The 11534-nt window shown below is 46.3% G+C and overlaps 1 protein-coding gene across 1 annotated transcript in view; it reads right to left on the bottom strand.

The window, feature by feature from the left end:
- Positions 1-11062, bottom strand: part of rab40c (RAB40c, member RAS oncogene family) — a 19432-nt gene extending 8370 nt beyond the window's left edge. Inside the window, exons 1-3 of the mRNA XM_048245357.1 lie at positions 9537-11062; positions 4404-4464; positions 707-767 (exon numbers count right to left, since the gene is read on the bottom strand). Coding sequence (XP_048101314.1) covers positions 707-767; positions 4404-4464; positions 9537-9678 — 264 coding nt within the window. The 5' untranslated portion in view covers positions 9679-11062. The remainder of the gene's footprint in view (positions 1-706; positions 768-4403; positions 4465-9536) is intronic.
- Between the last annotated feature and the right edge of the window lie 472 nt (positions 11063-11534).

Below are 11534 nucleotides of genomic sequence, written 5' to 3' on the forward strand. Positions count from 1 at the left end.
AGTTAAGAAGTTTTGGAAGTGCACATCAGGCGACGGCGTAGGGCTTGGAGGAGGTACACGGCAAAGCAGAGCTCTGCGAGGCTACGCTGTCAACTCGGCACAGAAGCATAAATTAGCTTCTACAATGCTGCAACCCAAACCTTTACCAAATTGTCAATCGTTAAGATTGGTGTTCCTAGTAGTATACGGCTGAAAAAAATCATCTCTCGTGCTCTAACATTCATGAATCCCTCTCTAAACTCAAAATTGAGCTAGACCAGTCATAGACACATAAGAAGCTTTAAGTTCACAATAATATATAAAGCAAATTTAAAGCGCTATCTGGTCTACAACATACTTGTCTACTGCACTAACCCAAACACTGTTTCTGCTGCGGCTATGCAACGTAGCTGGAACATCTGGAGCCAGGACAGGCGAGCTGCCCGCAACACAGGACAACTGTGGCCGGCATGTGCAGCCATGACATCATCTGACCTACATCATCCACAGACTACACTACACACAGGGTTCTTTCTCTGAGCACCGTGACCCTGAAGAGAGAGGGGCTCTGTCTGCTCCCTAGAGAGCGCCTCCGCTGGGCTGCGCTGCGCTATGCTGCGCTATGCTGCGCTACGCTGTTGACTGCACTCAAGGGAGCCATGGCAACGCCTCAAACAAACACCAGCTTCATGGGGTCGTGTCGAAGGTCAGGGGGGTGTGTCCTCACCTGTGCCCCTCGGGAGTAGGACCTGAAGATAGTGCAGAAACGACCTTGCCCGGAGGTGTCCCTGGAAAACAGAAAAACAAGAGCATGAACGTACGCACACACACAGACACACACAGACACACACAGAGCCACACAGAGCCACACAGACACACACACAGACACAGAGTGAGTATAGGCAGGCTGAAGCAATGTTGTTCTTTCTCTATTCATCACCCCCACCCTATCCCCAGTGGGCGGGACACAGCTGTGGCAAACACAGAGAGGCTGGGGACCAGCTGAGAGCTGAGCTGAGGCAGCCGGCGAGGAAGAGACTAGGCAGTGAACACTCGAGAGTCGCTCGCTCAAGAAGATGAGTCACTGCCCTGCTCCCCTCGCCAGCGCAGCAGTCTCAAGGCACGACAAACGAGTTCTCCACCATGACACAACACTCACACCCTTCATCAACACCAATCCACTGCTCCTGCAAAACAACACAGTTGCTCTTGTCTAATACCTCCCATAACTGGAAAAAGAGAGCCGGAACAAAAACAACACTACAGCACAAACAAATCCATTCCCTTTCAGCATTTTACCATCGATAAGGGAGAGAAACAAATTGGACAAGCAGATCTGTTCTATTTCAATCTCCCTTTGCTCCCTTTGTTCCAATGCGCCCTCACTGAGGTGGAACATACATACGGGAAAGGAATGGCATGGCCTGTAGTGAAAACCAGCGCTGGAGTTGTTTACAGTGCTGGTGGTTTTCAGCACTACCTGCATGCCTGTGTGTGTGTGTGTGTGTGTGTGTGTGAGTGTGTGGTCTGTGGCTGCGGCTCCTGAGTGATTAAGGCCAAAGATAACAGGCCTAGAGGGCAGTCAGAGGCCGCTGGAAAGAGAGAGTACTTAGCCTCTGGTATGCATGTGTGGCAAACGCATTAACAAATCAATGAGCTCGCAGCGGATCTGAGGTCAGCTGGATCCAGACAACAACCGTGAAGCGAATCAGAGGATCGGTGAGCATCTCTTTCTCTGCCCGAAGTTCTTCTTCTCTCTCTCTTTCTTTCCCTCTCTCTCTATCTCTTTCTCTCTCTGAGCTGAAAGCTCACTGGCGTGTCCTGCTTTTGTGTGTTAGTGATGAGGCAGCACTCCCTGAAGTGGAACGCTAAGTGCTGCGACACTAACGTCCTGCCATATTAATGTTCTAATGGATGGCAAGAATGTTTTGGAATGCGAGCTACTCAAGCCGCGTCTTCATGTAGCTGTGAAGGGCGCTTCTCTCGGGCTCTACCCATTAGTTATCCACAACTACATGACCAATATTCACAAGTAGATGGATATGCATTTGAGTGCTTTCTTTTTTTTATAAAACCCATTACGGGCTCCTGCTGTCTTTAGTGTATACAGAAGTGAAACATATCCTCTCAGTCGAGCTGACAAAAGAGGTACTTTTCCATGTGAAAAAGTTATGTAGGATATATGTGTCTCCTGATGAGCCCCCAGACAAAGATTGATGCCTCCCATTTGCCACCCTATCATTTCAATGTGTGTAATTTCCATCCCTGTCTGGGAATGAGGCAGTGTGCAGGGAGACGGGTAGGAGGGGGTCTGCAGGAGAGGAGAGGAGGGGGGGGTCTGTAGGAGAGGAGAGGAGGGGGGGGTCTGCAGGAGAGGAGAGGAGGGGGGGGTCTGTAGGAGAGGAGAGGAGGGGGGGTCTGTAGGAGAGGAGAGGAGGGGGGGGGTCTGCAGGAGAGGAGAGGAGGGGGGGTCTGTAGGAGAGGAGAGGAGGGGGTCTGCAGGAGAGGAGAGGAGGGGTCTGATTCATAGGTCTGCTCCCAGATCTTTTTGACAGTGATGATGATGGTGATGCATCATCTTGATTGATCTTGAAAAAAAAGAAGCAAACCTACTTCGTCCAACATCTTCTACACGACGTTCTACAATATTCTAATGTGGAGGAAGGGCCAGGGTCAGCCCAGAGAGACAAAACAAGACTCTCATAGTGAGAGTTCGTCACTGAGTCAATGTAGGGCAAAATGCACAAACATGAGCATGTGTCAACTCTTGGAGCATCACTAAAATGACAGGGGGAGAGGGGCAGACGTGGCCTACTGGTTAGGGCTTCGGGCTTGTAACCGACGGGTTGCCGGTTCGATCCGACCCAGTAGGAAAAATGTGGGAGGGGGAAGTGGTTGAGCACTGCTCTCCCATGCCCACATCCACTGCTGAAGTGCCCTTGAGCAAGGCACCTAATCCCTCACTGCTCCCCGAGCGCCGCTGTAGCAGGCAGCTCACTGCTCCGGGTTAGTGTGTGCTTAATCTCACTGTGTGTTCACTGTGTATGTTTCACTAATTCACGGACTGGGATAAATGCAGACCAAATTTTCCCTCACGAGATCAAAAGAGTATATATACTAAAACATAATATGTTGAGTGGCCATTCAATTCAGTTCAAAGACAGAAGAGAAAGCAATCAACACACTGGCACTGTGGCACACATCATAATGACACATCTCATCAGGCAGGGCCTATCATTTGATGACGGGGCCTAACTTGTAAAGGAGACAGCAGGCACAGGATGGCTCCTTCAGCTGTTCAGAGAACTGAGAGGAATTACTAGCAACATCACTGGGCATCAAGGCAACGTGGGCTAGTGCTTGTTGGTTATCTTGTTTTTTGTAAAAGGTATTTATTTATATTATATATATGTATTATAAATGTATTGTTTACTCCAAGGGTTCCTATTGCCCTGTAGCTTAAATGTAAAATGTTGCTTTGCTTGAATGTTGTCGATGTAGCTTCAGTAAAAGTTGCTTTGGATAAAAGTGTCAGTAAAGTATAAATGCAACTATACTTTATTCAACTGCTTGGTTGAATTTCCCATTGTCCTGCATTCTTCAGAACGTGCATTAACATATGTTATTTGAACACCTATGAAGTAGATCCATTTTTTTGGCCGTATCACACTTGAATATTAATTCGCCGAATTCGTTGTGAAGTTTAAATGAACGGTCACGTTGCATCCAAGCTGTATAATACAGACGTTCAGAACATAGCAACATTTAGCATATGACGGAGGTGGCTTTTAGCTAGTTGGATGGCAATAGGCTAAGTAAAACAGCGATGTTTCAAAGATTCAAAGGTTCATCAGAATCCTGGGATATGCCCGCTTAACATCGGGAGAGCTGGAACTAACAACTGACCTTGGGCCATAGCAACCATCCATTTAGAACTAACGACTGGCCTTTGGCCATAGCAACCATCCATTTAGAACTAGTAATAGCAGTTTGTCCTGCAAGTTGAGAAATTAGTTGATGTGTCGGAAAGAAGCAGTTCTACAAACAACACAGTTTTAGCGATTAAAACGTTTAAATTATAATAGGAAATGAACACAACGCAAGTGGCAACAGTGGAATAAGTGGGATAATGAACTCCACAGCATTCGATTAACAGAAATGAATGCACTTACGAGGTTTGAACACTCTACCGTGCATTAATTTCTGTTAATCGAACGCTGTGTCGTTCATTATCCCTAACGTATTGCTGTGGGGAAAAGTTTGTTTGTGTAAAGCACATTACACACACCGCATGTTATGCTATATGTATGCGACATGCACAAACATGAAGACAAACACATTTCAGAGTCATTTTGTAGACAACACACTCAAACATCCGACAAGCCCAGAGACGCATTGCACTCAGGGGCGTCATCTCTACCTACCAGAGCTCAAGTTTCACTCTCCTGCCATCCAACAGAATGGTGGTGGTCTTGTAGTCGATTCCTGCAGGGAAGAGAAGACAAAAAACAGAAGTTAGAAGATAAGGGGGGCAGAATTAGTGCCACAGTGGTGCTGCAGTGATGCCCTGGCTGCAGACACTCCCCAGAATGGCTTGGCACAGCAAGGGGGTGACTCACTTCAGGCGGCAAATGTGATTTTACGCCGCTGCTTTAAGTGCCCGAGTCTCTGCAGTGCAGTGCTACGCTATGCTATGCAGTGGTACGTGGGGCCATAGTGATTGCATTTGGGGACTGTGAAAGCCTCCTTCCTTAAGCTCTTATAATAAAGTGAATCGATTATTAGATCACAGAGGCAGGCTGGGCTGGGCTGGCACTGCGCAAAGGAGTAGACGAGGTCAGGTGCAGTGTGTTGAAAGGCCAGGTAAAGGCCTTTCCCAAGCAGTTCTCACATGTGTGTGTGGTGTGTGTGTGTGTAGTGTGTATGCGCATGCAAGGGTGTATCCACAAGTAGGTGAACTTTATCCAGGTGAGATGGTACATAAAGTACATAAAGAGGCCATCAGAACAGGTGATGGGCCATCAGGGTCTGCTCTCATTTATTTCCTCCTGTCTCATACACCTGCTTCTTATCTACTTTCCTTGCTCTCTTTTTCCCCTCTCTCTCTTCCTCTCTCTAGCTCACACACACACACACACACACTCCCTGTTCTCTAGAGGCTTCTTCCCTCCATGTCAAAGCACAGAGGCAGAGCAGCAGGATGGGAGTTTTTTGCTTCTGCGCTGCTGCGTCTCAGCTGCTGCGGATTGTTTTAAAACCTGTTTAGCATTTTAATGGCTTCTCTGCTGGCAACAAAAGCCCATTGTGTGTCGCTGAAACCCCCCACCCCATACACACACACACACACACACACACACAACCAATACTGCCGCCACCACCATAAGGCATACAGCGACAGCCAGCAACTGTCATATTCACAAAACCAAATGAGCTTGTCTTATGTGCTGGTTCATCCTTTCGTACACTCTAATAATCTGATTACCTGTAATGCTGACAGCCAGGAACAATGCGGACAACAGGCGAGGACGCACAGATGCCAAGCACATTCGTCATGACGAGACGGGCGTAGCGCTGCAGCTGTTTATGCCCACCCACCCACCCCCATCCCTACCACATCACCGCCACCGATGCCAACACTACCGCTGTCTGTCTCTCTCCCTTACTCTCTCACACACACACACACACACACACACACAGAGAGAGAGAGAGATTGATTGATGCTGTGCACACTCCCATATCATCCCTTCATCCAAGTTGTTTGCTCTCCACATACACAATCTGGCAGGAGCTGAGAGATTAAAAGGCATGAAGGGAGGATCAGCGATGAAAAACAAAATGGCAACAAGGATGATGCGGCGGGGATGGGATAGGGTGGGGGGATGGTGGGCTGCCTGGTACAGAAGAGAGGGATGCAAAACGAGGAAGAGAGGGTGAACGAGAAACCAAACGCTGAGTGAGCAAGGCTGGATGAGACAGCAGCCAGACGCGAGAAACAACACAAAGACAAAACACAGATTGGAAGAGGAGTAAGATAGAGGAGTAGAGATACAATGGACACATGCAGGGGGGCACGAGAAGAGCGAGGAGACAACAGCTCAACAAGGACAGGACAAGCATAGTCTTTTTTTGGGCCCAATTCCTTCTTCAAGCCTTCATGACCTGGTGACAGAACAAGCCTGAGAGGGGGGAGAAAGGGCTCCCCGCACATTTGGTCTGACAGATGCCTAGAAAGAACGAGAGCAAACAGGAGGAAGAGAAATAGAATGAAATGACAGAAAAAGGAGAGAAAGATAGAGAGGAATAGGGGGAGGGAGAGTGAAATCGAGAGAGAGAAAGAGGAAAGAGAGAGAGAACGAGAGAAAGAGAGAGAGAGCGAGACAGAAAGAGAAAGAGAAGCAAGAGGAAAGCTGTCCAGACAGGGAGAGCAGCTCAGCTCAGCGCTGAAGGCAGGCAGGCTGTCCAAGCCTCCATTATTAAACATGCAGAAGAGAGCCTAATGAGGAGGAAACGGCTCTCGGCCTCAGCTTACACTTAAAAGGGAAGAGGGGGCTGCCATTTGATCCATGCAACCCGTCTAATCACATCTCTCTTCCTCTTTCCAAAAACCACACCACCAAATGCACAACTCCCTAATCCATGACCAGATGCTGTTAAAACCAGTCCTTCAAACACACACACACATCATAACCCCCCCACAAACCCTATGTTTTTCTCCTCTCAGAAAAATAAAACAATCCCAATCATGCTGGTGGTGAATGGATGCTAACATGTCCTCCTTTCCAGCCATCCCTCCCATGTCAGCATGTCCTGCTGCTGGCTGTTTGTCAGGTCCTGTTGATTGGGCGTGTGGCCCGCCTCACAGTCACAGCAGTGGCAGCATCACTGTGGTGTGCAATTATCAACTCAGCAGCACTGCACTGCCAAAGCCCCTCACACTGAAATTATGCAAGGGGGTAAGAGAAGGAGGCGAGAGGGCAGAGGGAAGAGCTGTGGGAGTGTGTGCGTGTGTGTGTAATAGCACAAAGGCATTCACGACAGGGAATTATAACCTAGACATTATTAGGTCAATTATAACTCTGCGGTATTTAACAGGTGGTATTGACTTTTCGCCATTTTCCCCTAAACGTTACTTTCAGTGAAGCTGGTGAGGAAAAACCTGGTGAACTCTCTATGTTCCAGAGCAGCAGGCCCACTTCTGGAGCACATTCTTAAAAGCAAAGCACAGCACAGCACAGCACAGCACAGCAGCCAAAAATCTGCTTGAGCTCAACAAAAGCAATGTCATTCTAAGCTACCCAGTCCTCCCAACACATACTGCTCTTTTTAAAGCAGTGTTTCGTCTTGCACGGTAGGCCAAACACACACAAAGACGGCCCGGGAGGGTGTGGATATGATTGACAGGTGTGTTCTGTCAGGTGCACTGAAGAAGAAGCATATGCAATCCCTTGGGGGAGAAAAAAAGTGGAAAGTCTGGTTTTAACACCTCCCACCATTTCTGAAGGTGTGGACCAGGCAGCACGGATGTAAAGTCATGTTAACCCATTATGTCTGATGCCGGTGGCGCAAATGGAGGATTTTCAACAACCTTGAAGGAATTTGGGCACACTGAGCTGAAGGCTAATAAAGTAAATTCCCATTTCACAGAATGCCTTCTCCTACGCTTGGACTTGGCAGCCATTGGACGTTGTTTAGCTGTTCCAAAACACTGTTCTTGATCTGTGCTCAAGATTGAAAAAAACATTGAGTTGCAACCAAAAACATGTATTACAGTGGGGAAATGTCTGCATAATACCTCGCCTGCTCCTCTCTATTGAAATATTTACACACATGCCGCTTGAGCTTGAGGGAGAGAGGGAGAGGGAGAGAGAGAGAGATAGAGAAAGAGAGAGAGAGTGAATGAGAGAGAGGGAGGGAATCAATTCCAGTAAAGAAGCCTAGAGCGTTCCCTAATCGAAAAAAAAAAAACAGCTTTGTGTTCCACATTTTTTAATGATGAAGACTGGTGGCTTATGAAGTGCCTTGTGTTTGCTGATTATTGTAATCCCTCAGCATTTCTATGCAGTGATGGCCCTGATTGGATTTGGCAAGAAGAAGGCTTGCAGGAAGCTCCTTTTAGTGGACCTCCCAAACGATGATTAAAATGGCCAGCAGGAGACATCATCAGCGGATGAGAAGGCCTAGAGAAATCCAGCCACAAATGCCTAAGCTAGTCTAAAGCAAGCATTTCAGAACACAGTGAAATACAAATGACTAAAATCAGACTTAAACGCGAGGGCTTTATTTAACCTACATAGCAGGAACACCACCACCCCTTTCAAAAACACCTCTGCAATCCCAAACCCCTTTGCTAGCAAGGAACCTTCAAGAGCAATTCTCCATCTGGTACATATCTTCCGGCCATGGGTTTGTGTGGGCTAGGGTGATGCATATTTCATCATAAAACCCTGTGCGAGTTAAAAGGCTTTTCTCTTCCCCCTGTGATAGTATCCATCCATGGAGAAGAAGCAGCAGTCAGCTGTGGGGTAGCTGGAAGGTAGGCAGCTTCACATGTAATGTAGCTGCCTGGCACAATCCCCCAGGGATGGTTCAGCAGGGAGAAGGGACTGACTGTAAGCAGCCTAATTATGGCTAAACGTGCACGCGTGTCTCCTTTCCTCTGCTGGTTTAGCATGCTAGTTTTGCAACAGCTGTGGGTTTGTTCGCTTTGACCACCTGAGATGTCCGACTGAGGGGCTGCATGCTGTCAAAGGCAGAGGCATAAGGACACTACATGCACAGACAGAGAGTTTTTGCTCACAAATAACCACAAGGTGCAGATCCTGTATTGAGAGCACCATTAACCCAAAACATTTTCTGTGAATCTATGGCTACATTTCAGCCATTCAGTATTTAAACAAACAGGCATTGTTTTTGGAACAGAAGTAAGATGATCATTTATTACTTTTGATCACACCTTTTTGTTTTTGGTCTTGCATTCAGGATCAGAAATTCCATGATTTCTGAGGTTTTGTGAAGCCCCAAGTGTCACTCACAGTCACTTCTCACTGCCAACATTACTATGCTGCCATTTAATGAGTTCAGACCACACTTGTCAGAGCCAACTAGCATTGGCATTACCATCTCAGCATGAGCACAACAAATACCTTTAGTGCCAACTGTAAAGCAACATAAACAGACTCAAGTTAGTGGCATATTCGGTGACTAACACGAACCACAAGATTAGAGGCTGAAATGCCTTCTCATCATGCACATCAGAAAGAGCGGCTCCTCTTCAGATGAGTCAACACTCCAAACTAAGTAACATTGCTGTCATGCCGTAATATGTTTACTCAGTCACATGGACACGAACACGCTGGTTTGTGAGGTAGGCTGTGTGTGGGCATTTTCTAGCCTACAGGTTAGTTATTATCCAAAGGCTGGCGCCCTTGTTTACAGTTGGTGAGAATTACCTTGCAATTGTAGAAATAACCCAGAAGAACCCAGCCCTCTTGTAAACAGATGGAACTGTCATGCTCTGTGAGTTAATTTGTGCATGTATTACAACAATATGGTCTTACCACTACTGTATGCGTATGGAGACTCCGCAGAGCCATCTTGAAGACTATCCAAAATCTCTCCTTTGCCCACGTCGCTGTCCCCCACCAGGAGGAACTTGAGCAGATAGTCGTAACTCTTCACAGGGCTTCCCTGGGTCCCCATTCTGCCTCACATCTGAGCTCAAGTAGGTGGCAACAGAAACGGGGTACGGTGTGTCCCAAGTGATGCCAAGGATGCCCTTGGGGTCTTCTGTCTTCCAATCTACGTCATGAACCTTTCCAGACAAAATAAGCTGGCTGGCAGGTGGCTTCAAATGACTCCAAGGTCCCAGTTCTCTCGATGTTGTTTGAGCCAGCTGACAATTATCTAGCAGTATCTGATGTGCCGCTGTCTTTTAATGGTTTAAAACTATTTGCAAAGGCAAACGATGTTAAAATAACTTATCAAAACGGCACTATGATCACACCAAGTATGCAATAGTTAATACAAACAGCGGATATCGCACCAAGTAAGCTAGCCAGCTAACATTACCTTGCTATCTAACTTGTTTACACAGAAACTGGCCATTTTTTCAGGCGTTAGTAGCCAAATGTCGTTTTTCAGAGTTGTCCCTATGTCAAGGCCATTTAGTGGAGACAAACGATGTACGTTTCAAAAGAAAACTTAAATATGACAATGGCAAAACAACTCGAAATATCAACTTGCTTCTTCTGCGTCTACTAGCCAGCTAACTTTAGCTTGCTAACTAGAATGATCTGAGGCTTCATTGTTAGCTAGTTAGGTTAGCTAGCATTTGCTAATCTGTCAACAATTAACAAAGAGTATACATTTGACTTTCGCCAATAATTAATGCACAGGCGTTCAAATAGCACAGGAATCAAGGTAGCGACGATGTGTTGACTAGCTGTCTGTTGTTCTATGGGAAGAACAAACATGTAAGTTAACAAGAACGGACACTAAAGAAAGAAATCTGTTTTCCTTGCCAGACAGTTAGCATGCGCTTTCAAATAGGTAAACCCCAATATGGATCGGTAGCTAATGCAGCCAGCTAGCTATGGCTGGCTATTTAGCCAGCTAACGATAGAAACGTTACCTGTCAACTGCCAAACCAATTTAGGAGCAACATCTACCATACATTGACACAACATTCATGTCTGATGTGATAACAGTATTGCGGTCTCCGGATAATACTTATATAACGTTAACACGTACAGAAACGCTGGCAACTCAGTTATCTGAAAACATGTAAGGAAGCTAGCCAAGCAGCTAATCGTAACGTTAGTTCAGCAGACGACTGCACCCAGGCCCCTCTTTCTTCCCCCCGGACAACAACGATTCAGAACTTAGCATGGGATATCCGAGAAGAGTCCAGAACCAGCTTGTTGCGTCCTCTCTTTTCTTCCACGATTGGTCCGAAACCCTATTTGTAAAGGTTGCATTAGAAGTGCTGAAACTATTAGTTCCCGTTGTTACAAGACGAGCTATCTCCTGTGACCAGGCATATACTCCTGATCATGCACTGTCAGACGTAGAATGTACTGCACTCAAGGCGACTGAGTGTTGCTCCCACCCCCCAAAAATAAAGCCCACCTACTTTGCCTTACGATTGGACACCATAATCGCTTATTAGACTGCGATAGGTTAATATTGAATTCAATCAAATTATATGCCAGCGTTTACAATGGGCACCTTTTTTGGATGAAATCCAGGCGGCAATACAGCAGCTGATACAGGTCGTTACAATGTGCTGACTTGCAATCTTTTGATGTGGCCCTTTCGATACATTTTGAACTGCATGTCAACAACAACAAATACAACCCAAATAGAAAATGCCTAGAACGATATTAATCATTAAATTTTCATGATTAACTCATTAAAACAGTTTGTTTATTTTAAAACATTTATTATTAAAACATTTATTATTATTATTAAAACAGTTTTTTTTTTTAGTTGCTCACAAAAGCAACTAAATCTACTTTACACCTTCCCGACCTACTGTAGGCTAGGCCTACATTGCG

Source organism: Alosa alosa, chromosome 6 (assembly GCF_017589495.1).
Source record: "Alosa alosa isolate M-15738 ecotype Scorff River chromosome 6, AALO_Geno_1.1, whole genome shotgun sequence".
NCBI lineage: Eukaryota > Metazoa > Chordata > Actinopteri > Clupeiformes > Clupeidae > Alosa > Alosa alosa.